The sequence below is a fragment of the Lynx rufus genome, unplaced genomic scaffold (assembly GCF_022079265.1).
Source record: "Lynx rufus isolate CCGP_SWC_20201006 ecotype Redwood Valley unplaced genomic scaffold, mLynRuf1.p SCAF_8, whole genome shotgun sequence".
Lineage (NCBI taxonomy): Eukaryota > Metazoa > Chordata > Mammalia > Carnivora > Felidae > Lynx > Lynx rufus.
Genome location: NW_025814896.1, coordinates 34,653,077 through 34,677,176, shown reverse-complemented (window position 1 = coordinate 34,677,176; position 24,100 = coordinate 34,653,077). Strand labels below are relative to the sequence as shown.

The window sequence follows — 24,100 nt, the reverse complement described above, 5'->3', positions numbered from 1 at the left end:
TGGGCAACTATAGGGTAAACTAATACCCATATTTTAGATATAAATGTGTCTTACTCTGGTATTTTGTGATAAAATGAATATAAAAGACTTTAGGCAAACTATCTTTTCTTTGTGTGGCTTAGCGATAAACGCAAGCTATTTTGAAATAGGAACAACTCACAAATATTAGCAAACAAGGGCAACCAATGGGAAGACGAAAGAGGGAGCATTTGGTGGTCTGAGTTCTGCATAAGTGCAGGTGACAGAATAGAATTTATAGCTTTCCCTCCACCAGCTTCAGCTTGTATGGAACTGGTCATTTTCATGTGGCAAAATGGACTACAAATTTGCACGCAATAGAAGGAGCTAATGAAGGAGGATTATAAAAGTGGCCCATTGAAATAGAGACATGTATTATTCCCCTGCATTGCAAAAAGAGGAGTCCTTAATTTAAAATCCTATTGTGGCCTGAAAAAAGATTCCACAAGTCCACTGGATTATTATGTTAATGAGATTTGAATGAATGAATCCCATCATATGCAGATGAAAACATGACACTTCAGATATAACATAATTGAGGAACACCATTAATAATATCAAATGGTCTTAAATCTGATGAACAATTATTAAACATGCCCTATTTGGGAAAAAGACTCCCCATTGAATGTGTGGAATACTTACGAATCTACGTGGTTCTCAAATGAAAGCAGAATTGGAAAAGGTGACGTCTTAAATGCACACTCAGCAATTGCTTCTATCACTTCCTAAAAATGAGAACACATGTATATTCAATATGCCAGAATGCTAATGTGTATATACATTTTCCCTTAATGTGGCTGCCTTTTTCATTCATAGAATTGTATGGAATGGCCTGAAATCACCAGAAGGCATTGCAGGAGGTGCCAAACTATACATTTTCTGACTCTGGACTTAAAGTGGAAAGAAAGAAGACTGATTTGGTGGAGGGGGAGACACAATTGTAAAAGAGAACAATTCTTCTATTTGCTAGTTATATTTAGGTATTTTTCTTTTTTAAAAACTTTTTTTTTATTGTTTATTTTTGAGACAAGAGAGAGACAGAGCATGAGTGGGGGAGGGGCAGAGAGAGAGGGAGACACAGAATCAGAAGCAGGCACCAGGCTCAGAGTTGTCAGCACAGAGCCCGATGCGGGGCTCGAACTCACAAACCGTGAGATCATGAGCGAGCTAAAGTCGGTCGGTCAACCGACTGAGCCACCCAGGCGCCCTATATTTAGTTATTATTCCTATGAAAGAAATCTAATCACATTATAAAAAATTTGGACTAGAGAAGGCAACAGTTTTCACCCATAAATTCACCCTGGGAGCCAAACGACTGTTGGCATTTGGTTATATTTACTTCTAGTGGGTTTTTCATTTATTAGTATAATTTGGTTTTCATTATAGTAAATAGTCTACTTGTATTTTTTAAGCATTGTTTTTGAGATATCACTTTACTTAAAAGCAACCATTTAAAGTGTACAATTGAATGGTTTTTACTATATTCACAGAGTTGTGCAACCATCATCCCCAACTAAATTAGAAGATTTTTATCACCCCCAAAAGAAGCCATGTACCCATTAGCAGTCACTCCCTATTTTCCCATCCCCCCCCCATGCACCTGCCCAAGGCAGCCACTAATATACTTTCTGTCTCCATAGATTTGCCTATCCCAAATATTTCATATAAATGGAATCATACAGTATGTGGCCTTTTCCATTCTGGCGTCTTTCACTTAGCATGCTTTCAAGGTTCATCCATGTTGTAACATGTATCAGTACTTCATTCCTCAACCTGTGTATTTTAAAAAATGTGTATGTCATAAGGTTTAAAATCTGTATAAAATTCTAGGGAGTAGTAGTATTAATTGATTTAACCATTACCCAACTGTTGGACAGACATATTTAAAGAGCTATCATCCAGATAGTTCTACAAACAACATCTCCATTTTTTCCCCTAGTATTTTCAATTATTTTCTGGGAATGGATTCTCAGAAGGGAAATTATTGAATTAAAGGATATGCATATTTTTATAGTCTCCTACATTTGTCCAAATTATTTTTAATCTTTGGTTGCATAGAGTAATGTATGAAGGACCAGATTTTGATGCATATCCACCAGCTTTGGGCATCAGTTTTTCAGTATGTTTTCCTTATTGAACTCGTATACTCATACCTTTGTCTTTTAGTTGCATTTAATCTTTTCATAGTCTTTTTCCAAATAAGAATTTCCACTCTCATTCCATATGCCCAAGACTTCTCCACTATCTTCTCTACCTCCCTTAAACAATGCATAGCTTTGTTGGTATCCATGTGAGAGAGCCATTTCCCTGGCCACAGAGTATAAATAAGACTTTCTAATTCTGTACTACATTTGCATGTATCTTCTGAGACGAATTTCCCTGTACGGAGCAAAAGAATCACTCTCACTGTTTCTTAGAAGTGAATTCACAGATTGCCTTTCATACATTATCAGTTTAACTTTTATGATAGTTGATGCTATCAAAAATAAGTGCACTATAAATAGCAAGCAACACCAAGACTTGAAATTCTTGATTTATTTGAGCAGAAGCTTCAGATTCAAACAGGCTTGCATCTGAATCTTACTTCTTGGCTTTACAAACTGTGTGACCTTGGGAAAAATGACTTAATGCCTCTGTGCATTGGCTTGCTGATATGTAAAGTGAAGGTGATAAGCCTCTGTCCACAAGCTTGTTGTGAGGATGCAGGGAGAAAAAGGAAAGGACCCATCTCATGATGAGCATCTATTCTCAGATCAACTCAGGTTACTTACCTTGCTGGTGCCTCCCTCCTTACCTTAAACCCTCCCTCTTAGACTCTTATTAATACAAATAAGAGTTGCCATTAAATGAGCATTTATTAGGGTGCCCAGGTGGCTCAGTCAGTTGAGCATCCGGCTTTGGCTTGGGTCATGATTTCACAGTTCATGGGTTGGACCGCTGTGTCAGGCTTTGTGCAGACAGGGTGAAGCCTGCTTTGGATTCTCTGTCTCCCTCTCTCTTTGCCCCTCCCCTGCTCATACACACACAGACACACACACACTCTCTCTCTCTCTCTCTCTCTCTCTCTTTTCAAAATGAAAAAAAAAACATTTAAAAAATGAGCATTTATTATGTTCCAGACACATATTTTAACTCATGCTATAAGCATTCTCTAAGGAAAACATTATCCACCATTTTACAGATTGTAAAATGGAGGTTCAGAGATATTAGCCAATTTGCCCAGGGTCACAAAAAGGAGAATCCAAGAAACCCCAAGAAAATATATCTGACTCTAGACTTTATGCTCTTACTATTGCAGTAACTCTCATGCAGCCAATGATCTTAACCACCAAAGATCAAAGCTGTAAAAAGAACTGCAAATAGATATTATAAAGAAAGTAGGTGTTGAGTGTGAATAAAAAAGGAGCTAGATTTTGTTGATTTCATAAATTTGGCCCCATTGTATCAGTTAAATGCAAAACATATTAGAGCCATTCTTGACTTCTCTCTTTCTCTCATATCTTCTAATTCATCAGCAATCCAGTCCCAAATTTATCCAGAATATAATCACATCTCAGCACGTCCACCTCTATCATCCTGACCCCAAAATCTTTGCAATAACTGCTGTTGTAGATTTCATCATCATTACCACAGAGTCACTATCCTTTCCTGTGAGATCTGTTGGCAATAGACATGGCCATGCCCTTTGTTTTGGCCAGTGAAAAGTGTGTGAAAATGACCGGCTGAACATGGTATCTTTAAGAGCCATCATGTGATTCTGCCATTTCTGTTTCTCCTCTGCCATGAGCCCAGTGATATTACACGTTGGGCTGTTCTTTCCACATGGATTGCGGACAATATTCATCTGAGCAACAGCCAACATCTAACCTGAGTGAGAAAACCACTGAGTGGCTCTAAACCACTGAGATTCTGGGGGTTCTGTTATTGCAGCAAAACCTAGCAGAGGCTTCTATGTTTACCCCCTACATTACATATCACAGCCACAGTGATTGCTCGATTTTACTCCTTTGGGATAAAACTTTCATTGGCCTTCCATTTCACAGAGTGAAATCCAAATTCCTTATTAGATCCGGCACCTGCTATCTCTCTAAATTCACCACATTTCCTTTCCCATTGCTCACCCAGATATAATCCATTGATCTTTTCTTGCTTTTCCTCAAATACACCAGGCATGATTTTATCTCTGTTCATCTCTTTCATTTATTTGTCCATCTCTGTTATTTCTGTTAGGAACATTCTTATCTGAAAGCAAAGTTTACTCCCTTATTTTTGGGTGGGTGGTCTTTTCTCAAATGTCATGTTACTAAAGTGTTTTTCCACCACCCTGCTGAAAATAGCATACCTTAGCCCCCTCTTTCCTTCAATACTTACTTATGTTGCCTTAAAGGGCATGTCTCCATGTACCATATTGTGTATTTATTTTTGTCTATTTCTTTCCACTAGACTATTAAGAGCATTTCTTTCCACTAGCTTCTTGAGAGTAAGCACTCAGTTTGCTCCATGACTCTCTTCCTAAGGCTTAGGAAGTGCTAAGGCATATTCTAGACACTCACTAAATATTTTCAAATAAATGAATGAATTCTTAACATTCTTAACAGAAGAGAAGTATCATTTATTTAGTTGTGTTCCAATTCAGTCTTCTATTGACTATTTCAGAGGTCAGCATACTTTCTATAAAGGGTGAGACAGTACGTAGTTTAGGCTTTGCTGGCCATATGATTTTTATGGCAACTATTCAACTCTGTCTTTGTAGACTCAAAGCAGCCATGGATGATATGTAAAGCACATATGGATGTGCTTATGTTCCAACTAAACTTAACTCATAAAAATAGGGGGTAGGTTGAATGTGGCCTGTGGAAGGTAGGTAGTCAACCCCTGGACTAGTGTGATCATTGGCATAAGCAAAGCTTAAAATCCAATGTAACCACAGGCAAATCTAATTTTTATTAAAGAAGTTTGAATATTCATTCCATACACAATAGCTCAGTTAACTTGAACAATTTCATGGCCAAAATTTCCAATCAAGGTTGAGTGCTGCATTAAAGAAAAAAATCTTTCAAATATAAAAGTAAATAAAAGTGTAATCAGTCTTTGATAACTTTCCGAGGATGACTGTTGCCTTCGGCTATTTGAGAATCACTGCAACTGCCTTCATTAATGAAGGTTGATTGTAGAAGTGGCCCATCAGGTCAATTTGGGCCAATGAGAGTCAGGCCTGAAGGTGAGAACCCCTCTCTCTTAGGGTGTTTTGCCTCTGGCCAAGGGCCTGTCTCTGTTTACATTTGGCAAATGAAATGTGAGTGTTTTTCTGGGCCTGCGACTTGTGAGGACTTTGTGCCTCCCTCCAACTTCCTGGCTCCCTGGGTCTGGTTCTCTCTTCCCACAGCTAGGCTGCTGAGATGACCTGAACCACAGCTGGGCTCTGGGGGTTCCTAGACCATCCAATCTGTGTCTCCTATTTCTCCTCTTTGCCTGCCTCAGACATCCTGGTCTTGTGCCCTTGACTTAGGACACCTTTCTCAGCTCCCACTGGGCTTCTAACAAAGGCTGGGCTGTATTTAGTTTGAACTTTGGGTTTCTTCCTGGAGGTGAAGTGAATACCAGGGGTTTTGTGTGGAGGCCATCTACAGCCTCTACCATAGCAGCCTTACAAATGACTTCATTAACCCCCAACCCTCACCCTGATTTATAAGAATTCTTTGCATATATAATACCACAACCATTATATTTATAGAAACAAAAGCTAAAGTGTGGCCTTTGTATTTCAACCATAATGTCAATATCTGACACTTACAGAGCACTCACTACTTACTATACATGGTTCTAGGCAACGTCTGTGTATTGAGTAGGGTCACTGAATGCGTACAACAACCCTAGAAGGTAAGTGCTATTGTCATTTCCATTCTGCTCCTAAGAAAGAGAACAGGTCTGACAGGGGAGCTTCTCCAAGATCTTGTGGCCAGTCCAAGGGAGAGCTGGTATCTGAACCCTGGCACCAGCTCCAGAACTGCATTCTTAACGTCTACAGTCTCCTTTCTCTTTTCCTCCCATCCTCTCCCCCTCCTTCTGTCCATCTCTCTCCACCTCTACCATAACTTTAGCCACCAGCTTAGGGAACCTTTTTTGAACCTTCAAAGCCAAAGAAAACATTTACTAGATTTCATCTAATAATTTTAGCTGGGAACACCTGAAAAATCTCGAAGTTCTTCTATAGAACTTTCATTTTTTTATGGCTTTGGAATATTTTGTATGGTGTGCATGGTTATCAAGGATGAGAAAACCAGTCATAGGCTTTAAGTTTTGTTCTTACATATGAGCTATCATTAGTGGACACTGGATGTGAAAGTACCTTACTGCTCAATTGCTCCTTATTGAGCCAAAACTGTTTTTCAGGGACTTCTAACACTGGATTCAATAATCTATAAACCATATGGCTCAATTACTAACCTACAGTGGGGAAAACTGCCCTTGAAATCCTTTATCCCTGACAGACAACAGCAGGATGTATTTGGATATCCATTTTATGTGAGCATTTATGTATCTGTTAAATTGCATCCGAAATTATTATTTTTCTCAGAGCTTTATTTTCAGAAATGCTCGATTTAACCACATACTCAAATTGAATATATTTTCATCATCTATTTTATCACATTACCAACTTTTCCATCTTATACAATTGCTGGTAACACAGACACTGCCTGAGGGGAGAAAGAGGAGCAGTTTGGGGATGAAGGAGCCCGGGGGTGGTGGTGGTCAGTGTGGGGAGAAAGAAGATTGAGTGGGAGCACAGAGAATGCAGACCAAGTGGCGAATTATTATGTCATGACCATCAGAAAGGCTAAGGCAATGAGGCAAGGAACTAGAACAGCAGATATATGAGATAAATAATAAATAAATCTGGAGTGCAAAATAAAAAGTCCTCCATGAAGACACTGAATTATAGCATGTCCCTTTTCCCAGAACATAACTTTTTATTTTGGCCCATATAATAAATAAGCAGTAAATGCCAATAGGAACTTTTGCTTTTGGGGATAGATCACACAGAAGTTTCTCAGATTACATAGATTGAGAGCAGATAAACGGTAATGACATAAAAATGATGAACTTTTGTAATCAGTTTATTTTGCTGCTGCAATATGTGCTTTGGCTACAGAACACAGTCTAATTGCACCATGAAGGTCAAGTCCAAATAAATGGGATAGCTAAAACTGGCAAACATTTGGAGAATCTTTTCACTGCCCACCAATATATCATACATGGAATGTCACACGTGAAAATGGAGAAAGACCAAATTCATTTATCTGATGAACAGAGACAAGGAAGAAAATAGAAAGCTGTGCTGTAATTTGTCTTTTTGCTTTGGGATGGGAAGATTCATTTAAAAAAAATACACATTTATTGAGCACCTACTATACGCCAGATTCTTTTCAAAGTGCTTGGGACGGATCAGGGAACATAACCAAGAGTTCTATCTTTGTGGTGCTTACATGCTAGTAGAAGGAGAAAGACAATGAACAAAAAGCATAATCATTAAGGAAATTAAGCAGAGTGGCAGGAGGGGATAAAGTGCCACTTGGTAAATAGAAAAAATAAAGTGGTGGTGGGGAGTGTATCAGGAGTGTGGGAGTGGGCAAGGTGGCTTGTTACGGTACTAAAGAGAGTAGTCCCAGTATGCCTCACTGAGAAGGTGGCATTTGAGAAAGACTTCAAAGAGGTAACAGGTAAGCCATGCAGATACCTTGGGGAAGAACATTCCGGGAAGAGGCCAAGAACCTGTGCAAAGGCTGTGATGTGGGACTTGCCTAGCATGGTCAAGCAATAGCAGAGCCCAGTAGAGTTGTAGCCAAGTGAGTGATGGGGGAAGTGGTAATGGGGGATGGATCACACAGGATCTTGTCCCCCATTTCTCTTTTACCCTTTCTTACAATGTCACATACACAGTGGTTTCTGGAAAAGCAGCCTACCTACCAACAATCATGCAGAGCAGGCTGGGACTTATGGTGAGGCAAGTGGGGGGCCTCAGGGCAAAATGTAAAGACACACTCATTGTTAGGTGACAAGTCTGCATGTACATGACACTGAGAGCAAATGCTTCCTTAAATTTTGCATGTGAGGCACCTCACGAGTCTCACCCCAGTACTACCTAGTCCTGATTCAGAGAATTCCTGCTCTGTATATTTGTGTACAAAACAGGTTGGCATCTCTACTACCCACAGCCATACTAGCCTACCCACCACCCACCCACCCACATCTCAGCAAGATTAATCTATCCTGCAAATGCGCATTAGCAGGAAGCAGGGCTGGACAAACCAGCCACCAGGGAGATGAGTTTCCTGCTCTCTTTGGTCATTCCCCAACCCCAACTCTGGCAGGCAGAGAGAAGAAGCAGTATTCTGGGCTAGATTTTGTTTTCTAGTTTCTGTATCTGTCAGAAAATGTGTGGATGTGTTTACTTCCAGAGACCATGAAGAGATGTCCAATAAGCCCATGATTCTGGGGTTATAGATGTGACTGAAGAACCACTTGTATAGACAGGTGCATAGGGAGAGCCACTCTAAGCCAACTTAATGGCTGAGATCAAGAGGCCAATGCTCTACATAAAATAAACATGATTTAAAATGTGCCTGGTGTTTATCTACCTCCCCATCCTGGAACTCAATGAACCTTAAGGATTATAAATTTTTAAGAGTATATAACTGCTCCCCATATGGACTCTGAGGGGACTGTGGGCAGGGTGGTGGCGGGAGGGCCCTCCTGTAGTGGTTCAGTGCAGTGACTAAGGCCTTCATCCCTTAGCACAGCAAAGGCTCCATTAGGATGTGTTGTCTCCATTCCCAGGATTATGTCCATCCATCAACAGACAGATGAGCCCAAATTGCACTCACTGTGCACCAGGGTCATCTGTCCCCCAATTTTCTCAAAGAGCCCAACCAGGTTAGGATTGGATCTTAGAGAGCTGACAAAGGACAATGGCAGAAGCTGGGAGAGTGGGGGATTATGGAGATGAAACAAAAACCCATTGATTTTTCTATTAAAACCAAGAGAACTTAAGAGTTCTCCCTTTCAGGAGCAGATACAAATTTAAAGATTTGATCAGAATTAAGGTCACTCTCATATTAAACTTTGTTGTCAAATTTAGTGAAAGGTGCTATTTATTTCTAACTATTGTATTGTAGCCTAAGTTTAAGAAATCATGAAAAGTCAAATTCCCTAGACACATCATAGCAAACATATTTTAAGGTGCTAATGATATCAATTCTGAATGCATTTTTTTACTGTCAGATATGATACCTTTGATTAGTAAATCCATTTGTCTCAATCAAAACCTGGATATCCCTTGAAAATCTTGCTTCTCTTTTGCTACTCTCTTTCAAGTGATAGCTGTTTATTTTCTCACACCCCAGGTGTCCTGGGGCTAGACACTGGAGAGTGAGTTTTTTGTTTTTTTGTTGTTGTTGTTTTTGCCCCCAATGCTGCTTTTGAGTTTCCAGTTCTCATAAGACAGCCCAACCAGCTTTTACCATTTCCTCTCTTGTGCCATCTGCTGAGCTCTCTCTCATTCAGCAAAGACTTTGGCAAATGCTTCACTGCCTTCTTCGTCCAAAGCTTTGTCACCAATCTTAGTGGCATTAACATATAATTCATCCAACATTTTGGTGTCTCAGCACACTGACCTCCCCGTTCTCAATGGCCTTGTCCCCATTCTTCCTTAGCTACCACATATTTGCACTGTTTCCTTGGTTGCTTAGAGCAAGGGTTAGTGACCCAGACTCAGTTCTGCCCTGAGACCCTGTTAATGCAGGCATGGGGCTCATGCCTTGGGAGTTGTGCCTTAGAGGTTGTCTTCTGGCCCTTCTTTTCTGGTTCACTTCCAAAGAGGTGAGAAGCCTGAGTCAGTAAAAAAACACATGTCCCCTACAGTCCATATACCCTTTTCCCAGATGGTTCTCTGGGTACCTAGGACCCCAGATTTTGTCCACCCAAATGATTCCAAGCTCCTGGGGATGGCTCTTTGTAGGGGATGTGAACATAACTTGGATATTTGGCTTCTGTGCCCATATGCATGAATATTAGGCCCTTTATGATGTAGGATGGAGCCATGTGTGGAAAGAGAAGGGGGATGACCAAACATACCCTCATTCCTGCTAATAAGAATGGCTGAAGTTCCTTATAAAATACAGCTGTAGTCTTGCTTTCTAGATAGGATTTATTATGATACACAATCACAGGATTATTTCTGCTTATTGACAGCACCCAATCTATAGCAAAACCTTACTTTCTTGAATCCTCACCCAAATCATCTAATATAAGCCCAAATCCTGTAAGTCTTCTCTATGGCAGTACTTCTGAGACACCACAGTTCTCCATGACATGATGCTAATTACCCATGAATACACTGCTAAATTTTAGCCTCTGAAATTGCAATTAAGTCCATGGGCTTAATTGTAACCACTGGGACTTTCTACCTTAGGAGGCTTTATCCAAAAGGGTTTAGGTCTCTCTAGCTTCTTCTGTTTGAAATATTCATTCACTCTACCTTGAAGGATATTTCAGTTGTCATGGTGAACCCATGGGTGATGACTGGTTCCTCTTCCGCAGTCCGTCCTTTCCAGCAGTCCAACTCCACACAGCGACAACCAGACAGGAGCACTTGGCGATACATCTCAACAGAGGAATTTCCAGCCAACTGGCCAGCTGTAAAACACCAACAAAATGATACTTAGACTCCTACAAAGCAAGGAAGACATTGGTGGCTTCCTAGACAATCTTTTCAACAGTGGGAGAACAAGGAGTTCAACAACTTGTGTGGTTATTCTCAACCTTCTGCCTCAACATACTGTAAGGTAGTGGCATAATACCAAATGTAATTGTGGCTCCCTAGCAGTCATTTTAGGGAAGAGAGAATAGAAGGAGGAGAGCATTGGAACAATCACAATAACTGCTTACCAAGAGCCAAGTGTAGTTCTTCAGATTTTACATGTATTAAGACACTTAATCTTCATAAAAACCTCTCTTGTATAACTACCTTTATTTTTTAAATATTTATTTTCAGATAATGAAAATGGCAGAGAGAAGGATTATAACTTCACAACTCAATCATTTAAGTCTGAGTCTTTAAGGCTATTCTGTTGTATAAATCAACCTTTCTGTCATGTTTGTCCAAGTCAAAAATATTTAGAAAAGCTAAGCATTCTCTTTTCAAAAGTGAAATGAGTTTGTAGGAATAAATTCAAATTTAACAAAAAAAGTGCAAAAGGTTTTCTGTAATAATTATAAAGCATTAGTAATAAAATAATTAAAGAAGACCTTAAATGCAAAGATAGTCCATGTTTATGGAACAGAAGACTCAACATTGCTAAGATAGCACTAGAACCCAAATTTATTTACAAGGTCAATTCCTATTGAACTCCTACTTGGTTTCTTACATAAATTGACAGGCTGATCCTGCAATTTCTATGGAAATGTAAAGGACCCCAAATGGCCAAAAATCAGAACAAAGTTTGAGGACATACATTTCCCGATTTCAAAACTTACTTGCAAAACTCCAATAATCAAGGCAGTATGTTGATGGCATAAGAATAGACATAGATCAATGGAATAAAACTGAGAGTACAGAAATAAACCTTCACATTTATCCTCAAATTGACTTACAACAAGGGTGCCACAACAATTCATCGCAGAAAGCATCATATTTTCAAGTAATGGTGCTAGGACAACTGGAGAGACATGTGTAAAATAATGAAGTTAATCCAACCCATCTCACATCATATAAAAAAATTAACTCTAAGTGGATTAAGCTCCTAAATATAAGCGATCATACTATAAAACTCCTAGAAAAAAAACATAAGGCTAAAACTTTGTGACCTGGATTAGGCAATGGTTTTGTAGATATGATGCTAAAGCACAAACAACAAAGAAAAAAATACATATACTTCATCAAAATTTAAAACCTTTGTGAACAGAACTGAAATACTCTAATAAAGTGATAAGAATTGTAATAATCAAGGCACTTGAGAAGTCCGAGGGCAGGAGTGGAAGCCAAACTATTCCTATTTCATTTAAGTAGTTATTGGAAGTACTTACTTCTTTTTTTTTTAATTTTTTTTTTCAACGTTTATTTTTATTTTTGGGACAGAGAGAGACAGAGCATGAACGGGGGAGGGGCAGAGAGAGAGGGAGACACAGAATCGGAAACAGGCTCCAGGCTCTGAGCCATCAGCCCAGAGCCCGACGCGGGGCTCGAACTCCCGGACCGCGAGATCGTGACCTGGCTGAAGTCGGATGCTTAACCGACTGCGCCACCCAGGCGCCCCGGAAGTACTTACTTCTTGATAAGTTTTTTTTTGAAAATTTTTAATGTTTATTCATTTTTGAGAGAGAGAAAGAGAGAGAGGGAGAGAGAGAGCGCGCTTACGCATGAGTCGGGGAGGGACAGAGAAAGAGGGAGACAGAATCCAAAGCTGACTCCAGGTTCTGAGCCGTCAGCACAGAGCCTGATGCGGGGCTTGAACTCAGGAACCACGAGATCATGACCGGAGCTGAAGTCCGATGCTCAACCTACTGAGCCACCCAAGGGCCCCTTGATAAGTTATTTTTTAAAAAATTAATAATAAATAACTTTTGAGACAGGCCGACCATCAACACACAATGGAAGCTTTGGTTTTCCACACTAAATATTTTCTCTGATTTCTACTCTATAAGCCTCCACCATTTTTTAAATAGTTAAAAAATGACAAACTGATGAAAACAGTCAAAATAACTTTGAAATAGACAAGATCTGCCCAGGGAAAACATACAGGACAAAGAAAATGGGATAAGCCTATTGGCTTAATTTTATTTTTATATGCATGTCACAACACCCAAACATCAGCATAATAAAAGGATGACAGTCTTGAATTCTATAGAGTTCTAGTAAATGCATGAAAGGCTGATTAAGTAGGTTTTCATAATCACTTTTCTCTGCTGGAAAAATAGGGCATTTTAAACACACAAATGTCTTTGTGAAGGAAGAAATGCTGACAAAATATTCTGGAAAGTTCCTGATGCTAGATAATCAATTTGCCATTTATAATTGCCTGAAAGTTTATTGTAATAAAGGTTTTGCTGCATTTAAAAATGGGGGTGGGCAGTGACAGTGAAGGAGAAAAGACAGTTATTTATATGATTTTTAAGCTTAAGGGAGGCTGCTTTAGCTAAAGAAAGTGAAGAATGCAAATAATTATTGGATAACTCATTAAAAATGCTAGCTCCTGCAGAAAATGGTATGTTATTAAAGAGTAGAGAAGATTTTCTTGTGTGCTATCTAGAAAATTGTTTAAATGTATTACTGACTATCCAATACCATTACACAATGTGCAGGTTCTGAGTCTATTTCATGAACAGTTCACTGAGTGTTACTAACTTCAGGAGGGAACTTCCCATGGATACATAAACTAGATAAGATTTAATGGTAGACTCTAGTAGATAAATACCTCAGTCACACTAAAGCTTTCTGTCATAAAAGTTTCAAAAAATTTCTAGAAACATTTCTTTGGATTTGCATGCAAAAAAAATTTTTTTTTATCACTGAAAGAACAAATTAGCTGGTATTTGATGTATTTTTTGAATGATAATCAGTTAATGTTTCTAAAGACCTGGTAAGGTATGGGGTTGGGTTTGTGAGATGCAGAGGAATCTGAAGAAAAAAACACCAAAGAATGGAAGATGAGAGACAGAGAGAGAGAGAGAGAGAGAGAGAGTATATGTGTCTATGTTATGTTTATTCCCCAACAACCTAAGCCCAGAAGAATCCTTCAAAGGTCAACTTGTTCAATCTTAAAATGAATAGTCTTTATTGGAAATGGAAGCCTCCCAAAGAAAGCATATTTTTAGAAAATTCACACTTACCCATAATTGTTCTATTCCTTGGAATGCATTTTAGGTTCCCTGTGTGTTTTCCTTCATTTATGGAGATTTTTCTTCCAAATATGTATATTAACATTCTCCATTATTTCATCTTTTTCTGCCTAAATCCTCAAAGCTAGTTTATTTTTCTTCCCTAACATTCCTAACTCCTCATTATTATATCCCACCACCCATTTTATTTCCATTTGATTACATCCAATAAAATATAGCTTCTGGGCCAGGGGATTGCCTGGGGTTGGGATTAATGATATGTCATGAGTCACTCAACCCTTGTTATTTCTGTAACTAGTATCTGACATCATCTCTGCCTAGCTGTGAATACCCTCTGGAGTATATTCCAAGCCCATGATTGAACTGGAGAGCTGAAGCTCCATCTCAGTTCAATTCATAATACTGCCCCAAGTCATAGCTCTGTAACTTCTCACTTGGCTGCATTCATTTTGGTCAGCTGGCTACATTCACTTGTGCTTTGTCTAGGATTACTCAAGGCATCCATGGATTGAAGAGATCAGAAAATGGAAAATAACAATCCTTCTATTAACATAGCCTTCTGAGAAATTGTCTATGTTTATAGTTATCATTATGTATTGTCTTCTTTTCAACCTCTATGGCAAAAAATTTCCAGAATGTGATGCATTTGTTAATTCAGTGGCCTTCTTCCATAAATATGATCTCTTTCTATAAATGGAGACAGGAACCATTTCGCCTTTTGCTTTCAATGCTGTGTCAGCCGTTCAAGTCACCTAATTCCACAGTTACAGTTGAGAAAACTGTCCAAAATATAAATTCTATGTTATTCATCTTGACCATTTCTAAGGGCATCCGTTTGATCTGATGTCTCTCCCAAAGTGTCTGCCTCTTGCCCCAGGGAGACCATGAAGCTGTCTTCAACACGAATCCAATTGTGACAAGATGGCTTAGGTGAGAAAGTGGGGAAGCAACTTTCAGCATATGCCTTACTGATTATAGAAGCTTCACCATTAGGGTCTGTGCACATTCTCAAACATGTTCTCTATGAGAGGCAAATACTGGTTCCTGGGGATGCACAAAGGACACTCGACATGTTCCTTAACCCTACCCATCTGGGCAGGTAGGCAAGTACAAATAATGGAGAAGTTCTTAAGTGCCAGGGAGTTTAATTCTCACCCCAATCTTACACTTACACCCGGTTGCCCTTTCTTTCTCTTCTTTCTCTTTCTCCTTGCCAACAGAATATTCTATTTAGGTTCTGGTATGCTTCATGGTCCCCTCCTCAGCCCTGGGGTAAATCTTAATTCTTCCTAATCATTCACAATACTTCTGTGGTCCACGTTAGTGGTTAATGTAGGCATTGCTATGTGGTGTATAACTCTGGGCTGTATCTAATACAGCATAAAGGAAAGTCTACTGGGTAGGGGCGGGAGACCTCACTCCCACAAAGGGCCATAAGACAGACCTTTGCCCTGTGCCCCATGTGGATCTTATTTCATAGGGAGGCAATGTTCAGGGTGAACAGGGATCTTGCAACCATAAGGAGAGCAAAAAGATAGAAAGTGTCTGGGTCTCTGATGACATCAGTGAATTTCTAATTTAATCAGCCCTCAACTACTCTGCTTCTGGACTTCTTGCTGTGATTGGTAATAAATTCCTTAACATTCAAGCCATTAAGTAATTAGTATCTTATTACTAATGGTCAAAAATACTCTGGCTGTTTCAATTTATCTTCATCTTACAAATGAAGAAACTAAGGCTTAGAAGAGTTAATTTACTTAAAGGGAGATTTAAATGCAGTCTGTTTATTTGCTAAACATGATCTTTTTCCATTCTGCCACCAACTTTCATAGGTTTGTGTGTGCTTTAAACCAAAAATAAATTACAAAAGGTTACACATGGTAAGGGTTAAAAGAGTAAGAGAGATGGAAAAGCAGAGAGTAACACTCAGTCTGGGCTGGTAGTGGATAAATGACAAGGGTAAATCATTTCTAGAACTTTTTTGCAGCTCAGAGCATATATGTGAGGAGTTGAATAATTATTTGATACATTCAATCAGGAGTTTTAATTCATTGGAAGATAACTAAAACCTCAAATCTAATGTGTGTGTGTGTGTGTGTGTGTTTTAAGCTGAACGGAGATGTTAATTTTTCAGAGACATAACACTTTTCTTGTCCATGAATATGGAGCCATTATCTCCCAAATCGATTAGAGTACAGATTTATGAAGAGCTGAAAAAGTATAGGTTGAAATGAGTGCATACTGTTCTGAGAGAATTTTGTTTTGAGCCATAAGGGTGGGTTCCTCAAGGAAAAATAATAATTTAAAACATAATCACTACTTGATGTACTGCCAAGACTATCCAAAACCCCATGAAAAATGACCATCATAATTAAAAACCAACTCATTCTGTTGATGTGCATACACTTCTTTCAATGATCCCATTTATTTTTCCTTCTGGGCATCCTGATGGTCAACAGAAGGGCAATAATGAATAACGAAATAGACATAATAATAATAATAATAATGCATTTCTAAATTGATTGGCTTTCATATTGTACATTTAACTTTTATAGTTCCTTTGAATGCTCAAAATACAACATTCCAAATATCAAAATTCTCTTTATTTGAATTTAGACCAGCATTCTCAGGAATACTAGTTCTTAATGTGCTCCAAGAAAATAAGTAAGGTGGTGACAGTGGGGGAACAGGGTTGATCATAACCTTAATGATTGTGCATCTGTAAGCTTTTTTCCCATATGTTCAAAACGTACTGTAATAGGTGTCAACCTTTGTTTGTACCTAGCATTTCTAAAACTCATTTGAATAGGAAAACTCCTTTTTCCACCAAATACCCTTTATATGAAATAACATTTCTATAGAAAAAGTTTCTACTTGTTCTGGAAATGCCTATAAAGTATAAGATCTCATTTCCTAGGTATTGATTTTAACATTTAATTGGATTTTATTGGGTTTTACTTTGGTTTTAACTTTATTTTGTAATATTCTTAATTGGCTTTGGGAAGTTTGAATTTCTGTATCATCAATGTTTATATCTTACCCAAAGGCCTCTGGGACAGTTCTACATTAGGTTTATCTATAATTAAAGTGAGGATACTAATAATATCATATGAAGTAAAACCAAATTCTCAAAAGAGAATTTCAGACAAAACGTCCAGAGCCTGTATTAGAATTTATATGTAGATTTTTTTGTTAACTATGGGGAATCTTCCTTAATTCACCTGTAGGAAAATGAAAGACTTTTACTGGTATTGGGATAAAGGAACATAGCAAATATGTGGATTTATATAATGCAAACCTCAGTAAAATAATGTACAGCTCAGAAAAGTAAGCAAGACACAAAAAACCTGTAAAGATCATAACATGGTTTCACATAGATAACATAGCTTTAAAATCTGAATATTTGAAAATATGGGAATTCTAATACTACTTTGGAAATTAAATAATTGGCAAGAGACCTGGTTTACTTGGTCAGAAATCCTGTATATCAGATGGTGGTGATCTGAGACCTTTGTACTGCAATTTGGAGACAGCTCTTTGAATTCTTTTTTTTTTAATTTTTTAATGTTTATTTATTTTTGAGAGACAAAGAGAGACAGGGCATGAGCAAGGGAGGAGCAGAGAGAGAGGGAGACACAGAAGCTGAAGCACCTCCAAGCTCTGAGCTGTCAGCACAGAGCCCAACGGGGGGCTCAAACTCATGAGATCATGACCTGAGCCGAAGTTGGGACACTTGACTGACAGAGCCATCCAGGTGCCCCTGAATTCTTTCTTCATCAAAAAGTAGAGTGGACCCTTCTCTCTCTTAGTAGCTGAAAGCTTCAACTTCTGATAACTATCAACCATTAATTTGCTGACACTCAAAAACCAAGCCGACACAACGAAGCCAAATTCTCTACCGCATCTGTACCTACCAAGGTATTCAGAGGTAGGGCAAATGAGTGACTCCGGAAGAAATTCAGTAGACTAAAAATCCTTGGTGAAATGTAGTTAAAAAACATCCACAAAAAGGAATTACAGAGAAAAACTGAACAGTATTTTGTAGTTTTATAGTTCCTATTGATACTGAACAATTTTCTTGGAGCTATTATTTTGTTGTTAGTAAAATAAGGGAATTAATTACATAAATTTCATAGGTATCAAGATTGCTAAATTCCTTTAAATCAGGAATTTAAATACATTGGAAGATAGGAATGAAGACATTTATATGAACTGGCACAGTTCATAAACAAATGTATCTTTTCTTACTTTGTTCACTGAAATGGTCCAGAGACAATGTTCCATGGTGCAGGGTTCAAATTGCTGTTACCCAATTTTTTTTTCCACTAAAAGGAACCAGAGGTCATTCAGGGGAAAAGTCTGATTTCCACGTGTAGTGCAGAAAGGAACAAAGTAAGCCTGGAAGATCTTGATGTGCCAGAAAGCAAGGACATTTTCAAAGATCAATGGGTTGTGTCAAGAGAATATAGAAACCAGCCTAACAAATGTTTCCATTGACCAAAGCTGAGACAATTCGACTATCAAAAAGAGAACAATGGCTGTGGTTGGTGAATCTACATAAAATTTAAAAACCATAAGTCCATAAAGATAAGCAGAAAGAGAAATTAATGTCCTCGGAGAGAAGGTAAAAAGGATATAGACTATATCTAATCAGTCTTACTATTCCATCATTTTGCTACCATTGCCTCATTTATTATATGGCAAGTAATATAGATACTAATGGATGTAAATACATCAGTTGAAAGGCACTTTTGGAGATAAGAAGGACTATTGGTAAAATGATTGCATACTGTGACTTCCAGGCAGATGAAACCATATATAATGTCCAAAATTTAACCGAATGTATATTTACATATTTTTAAGAATCTTGTAGTCTTAAATGCAAGATTCCATCATGTGTCAGTATTTACAGTTATATTTTTTAGGATGCTATCAAGTGAAAGATCTAAACTCTTTTTTTGTTTTAAATGATTATTTATTTTGAAAGAGAGAGAAGACAGAGAGAGAGAACGTGAGCTGGAGAGGGACAGAAAGAGGGAGACAGAGAATTCACAGACTCCACACTGTTAGTGCAGAGCCCGATGTAGGGCTCGATCTCACAAACCCTGAGATCATGGCCTGAGCTGCCATCAAGTCAGACACTTAAATGACTGAGCCACCCAGGTGTCCCAAGATCTAGACTCTTAATTTGAGGTTCTATTGACCTCCTCAAACTTGGATGAGAAACCAAGATTACATCTTTAATCTAAAATTCTATGTTAAATTTAACAATCTATTATAAATGCAGTACAAGCAGAACTGTGAAATTATAGATATTTTCACATCCTATTCCATTATTGCAAATAGTCACATCATATTATTTATACTAATTTTTAAATTGTGCTCATTGAAATACATATTATTTTATCACAAATTTGTTTTTTAATATTTGATAAAAATATGTCATTGGAAATTATCTCCTTAATCCTATATACTTTATTTTATGCACTTAATACTACTCTTACAAGGGTCCATAAACTTCACCAGAATGACAAATTGGTCACTGGTACCAAATAGGATTAAGAATCCCCTGAGAAGATAACAAATTAAAAGTATTTTGACACTCTTCCCAAGGAGAACTCTGGTCTATGTTTTCTCCCTTTTAATCTGTGTAGGTTTGTGACTGTTTTAACACATAAGAAAGTGACAGCACAGAACTTCAGAGGTGATGTACAATAAGGCAGTTAAGCTTCCTCCTTGTTCTTTGGGACACTTGTTCTGGCAGCCATGACCTGCCATGTAAGAAGTCCACCTACCCTGGGGTGGCCATGCTGTGAGGAAGCCTAACCTACATGGTGAGGCTTCTTATAGGCCACTAGGTCAGGAGTCCTAACCAAGCTCAAGTTCCAGACACGATGGTGGGGAAGCATCCAGACCGTTCCAACACCCAACGTGTTCGCATTATCCCCAGGTATTTATTTGGCAGCTGGAGCTCAAGACACCAGGAACGAGAGACAAGCCATCTCTTCTGTGCCCTATCTGCATTCTTGACATACAGAATGAGGATGAAAATAATATGGTGGGCGTTTTATGCCACTGAATTTTGAAGTGATTTGTTATGCAGCAAGAAATGACAAAAATAGAGTTTAGGATGAGCCAAACATGAATCTCATTACTTTTTGGCAGGAATCTCTCCTAGTAGATAATGTCAGTTGAAATAAAACAGGCTGAGAGTAGCCTGATAGCCACCCAGTTTTTATGAAGAACATACAAGTTGCAATTCAACAGGCTAGAACTCAGACTATCTGGTTCTGATTAGATGCTCTCAGAGTATACGGAATAATCCTGGGAACAGCCCACTCTAGCTATCTGGAGGCTACTTTGCTCTCTCTATAGAAGGGTCATTTCTATTCTAAGCCATTTTTTCACCAAGTGTGGGATACCAGGCCAATGCTGCATTTGATACCAATGCAACATACATTTGTACTAGGATGGATGGATCTCCTTAAGGAGTTTAGATGAAATAGCTGCTTATTTGCCATATAACTGAATCCTGTAAAATTCTCTTGGACACCCATGAATAATGCCCCTGTCATTATGTTCGTAGCATCGCTGGTCTACCCTGCAACACAAACTGCATGCCCCTAGACAATGAGCCATGGGCACATCAAAACCTCTCTCAAGGCATGGTGGGCATCTACAACTTATACGTATCAAATGAGACCCCAGACTTCAGGTACATTGTGGGTCTTAAGGTCTGGCTATCTTCTATTAATTTGGGTGAGGACTGTCTGAAATAAAATAGTGATATGGCTTTTTAAAAAGCCTTTTTTTTTAATTAAAAAATTTTTTTAAATGTTTATTTTTGAGACAGACAGAGAGAGAGATAAAGCTCGATCAGGGGAGGGGCAGAGATAAACCAGGCTCCAGGCTCTGACCTGTCAACACAGAATCCCCCCACGAGGGGCTCAAACTCACAAGCTGTGAGATCATGACCTGAGCCAAAGTCAGATGCTTAACCAACTGAACCACCCAGGCACCCCTGAAAAGCCTTTATTTTTGTAACCAGTAGATTTTTTACAAAGTTTTTTCAAGGCTGGTATTTAGAAATCTGCCACATGGAAAGTATTCTTCAAGAAGTGTATTTTGATTATACAAATGTTTTTAGCTTTATTAAAATCTGTATTCATTAAAAATGTTAATTTTAAACTAAGTTGAGGTGATATATATATCTTTAATTTTTTTCTGTTTAATAATCTACTAAAAATATGGCAATGCTCAATTTAGGATCACATTTGGAAGCACATTTGTTTTTTCCTTCATTATTATAATATTTACAATGAAGTATAGATTGTCATTCAGGGGTAAATTTGTTTACATCTAAAGCCCCATTGCACCTTGAGCAAAATTAGCTATTTGCCTTGAAAGTAAATTATTTATGCTTTAGAAATTTTTCTGGGGCCCATGGGTGGCTCAGTCGGTTAGGCGTCTGACTCTTGGTTTTGACTCAGGTCATGATCTCCCAGTTTCGTGGAATCAGGCTCCGTATCAGACTCTGCGCTGGCAGCCCAGAGCCTGCTTAGGACTCTTTCTCCCTTTCTGCCCCTCCCCTATTTGCTCTGTTTCTCTCTCTCTCTAAAAATAAATACACTTAAAAAATCTTTTTAAATAAAAGAAATTTGCTGTATATGAAAAGAGTCCAGAGAACTAGGTAGTATTGCCAATGGTTTGAAGTCCACTAAAGAAGGAGGTCAAATCCACAAAAATTCCATTGGCCCAAAGATATTAGACAGGATACATTTTAGAAGACTTAAAAACAGGAAAAGATATGTTGTGAAGAAATGATATTCCTCTTACAGGCAGAGCCTCTGGTCCTGGAAGTCAGTTCTCAGAGGCATCTTACATCCAGGAAATGAAAGAAAACACGCCTTCCCTTCTGATCAACAGAAAGTAGAGGTTGATGAAATTTGGTGAGATTGGCTAAAGTCATTGTCAAAGAACTGTGAATTCGTACCTGTGAGGTAGGTGTTGTGTGAGGAATTGATGAAATAGTGAGAAAGGGGCTGAGACATATCTTCATTCAAATCCAGTTTCTCAGGCGAAACGACTCCATTTTCTTCTCCACTCAGATAGCGCATAAAGCCATCCACTGATATCTGTCCTGGAGGAAATGAAGAGTTAAGAAGAATGTGAATGTGTTCTTTTTATGGATTGCTGGTATCATGGTGCTTTAACTTTTTTTTTTTTTTCCCAGAAAACTCTGGTAGCATCCAAGGTAGAAGACAGTAGGCACAATTGCATTTTAGCATGGATAACAGTCATCAAGTATTATGTCATTGCACTACAATTATCTCCCAATGCCACAGATAATAGAGAAAAAGGTACTTACATGAGTCTCACTGACTTTCAGAGGATTTAAATACCTAAACACCAATCTTTTGTTCTTAAATTAAAAATGGTTATCAACTTTATGAATGGACATCAAAATGTTATGAGCGCTTCTCTCTGGGTAATAGAATTAGGGTTGAATTTCCAAATTTCCTATTATGAGTATATGTTACTTTTATAATCAAAAAAGTTATTCAAGAATGGGTTTATTATTTAAAATGAGGTGGAAGTGTTTTCAAATTGTGATTTTTTTTCTCTGAAACATAAAATATAGATGACCACAAATGAGTCTTTCCTAGGAATAAAAACTCAAATGCTCATAAACAAGGAGGTCTTTAAATTTCTTATTTAGAATGGCTTTACTTCAAATGGAAGAAATATGACTCCCACTTTAGTTTACTCGGATCTTATTTAGAATTTTGCTTTTGTTGTAACCTTTCTGAGATGACTGATGCTAAATATTGAGATAATTCTTTATCTTTATTACAGTAATCTTTATGGAATTCCCAGAGAGGTCATCTTCACTATTTTGATCATTACCGCAGTTTATTTCTTCAGCCTTAACAATAAGAGCCTCAAAAACCCCAGCACATTTGTGAGTAGTAGGGACACTGCTTGTAAACATTGGAGGGTAGCATTTCTTTCTTCTTGCTGAAAGAGTTTTGTATTAACATAAAACTGGCATATGCTCACTGAAAAAAAAATTAGAAAAAGAGATGAGCAGAAATAAAAAGTAAAACTTTTCTGAACGAGTCTAACTCTTTCTTCAGAACTAGGTGCTGTTAAAATCCTGGTGTGTATGCCCTCCAGGAAAACAAAAAAACGTGTGTGTGTGTATGTGTGTGTGTAATTCTTTTATGAAGGTGCAATCATTTAGTAATTAGACTGACCTTAATTAGATTTAGTGACCTTTGTCTTAGCTGAACAATATGTTAGAAACATTGTCATGTAATATATAATATTTATATTTTATGTATATAAGGTATGTAACCATAGCACGGCTAAGTAATCTTTCATTGTCATTGGATGTTAAAGTTGTTTCTAATTTTTCACTAGTATAAATAACTTTGTGCTGAATATTCTGATAGTTAAATCTGTGCACAAACTCTTAATTATTTCTTTAGGATGAATTCCCAGGAATAGAACTCTTGGTTTAGAGGCTATACCCATGTTTAAGCCTTTTTTTAGTACACATAACCCAGTGTGCTTTCTTTTCAAGTTCTAGCAATTTACTCTTTCACCAATGGTTTTTCCTTCTCTTTACCCCTATCCAAACCCATAAGTACAAGCATGATCTCTAATAATTCTAACATTTATTGATTTGAACAATACTCTTGAATGATAAAATGTTGTGTGCCATCCACAAGTGACAAAGCTAGTTTTGACTACTGACCACAATGTAAATCTTTTTACATCCAATAGGTTTCTCAAAGTAACTGATGAGTACTTTTCTCAATTCTGGAAAAATTATAGCGAAACTGCCTTTAATATTTTCTAGGAATAAATACATTTTAAAAGTAAATTCAGTTATTGGTTGTTGGTGAGTGAAGCTGAGTTTTATGAAAAGAAAAATCTCCTAAACAAACTGAAATAGGAATAATTTTTTGCACTATGAACTTAATAAAAACCAGCTCTAATATATACTTTGATATGTTAAATAATGACAAAAGGAAAAAGTGTTAAGAAGGTCTTATGCATTAGAAATGACATAAAGGTCAACATACTGGTATGTTTGTGTGAATTTTAATAGATGCCATAGTTTGTACCATCAAATAAGCATCAACTAACAAAGAAATTGTTCCAATCATGCTGCCATTTA

General features: G+C 37.8%; 1 protein-coding gene across 1 annotated transcript in view; it reads right to left on the bottom strand.

The window, feature by feature from the left end:
• Nucleotides 1-24,100, bottom strand: part of PLCB1 (phospholipase C beta 1) — a 146,366-nt gene that overhangs the window by 89,021 nt on the left and 33,245 nt on the right. The window contains exons 6-8 of the mRNA XM_047069168.1: nt 21,908-22,054; nt 10,556-10,713; nt 661-743 (exon numbers count right to left, since the gene is read on the bottom strand). Of these exons, the coding sequence (XP_046925124.1) occupies nt 661-743; nt 10,556-10,713; nt 21,908-22,054 (388 nt within the window). The remainder of the gene's footprint in view (nt 1-660; nt 744-10,555; nt 10,714-21,907; nt 22,055-24,100) is intronic.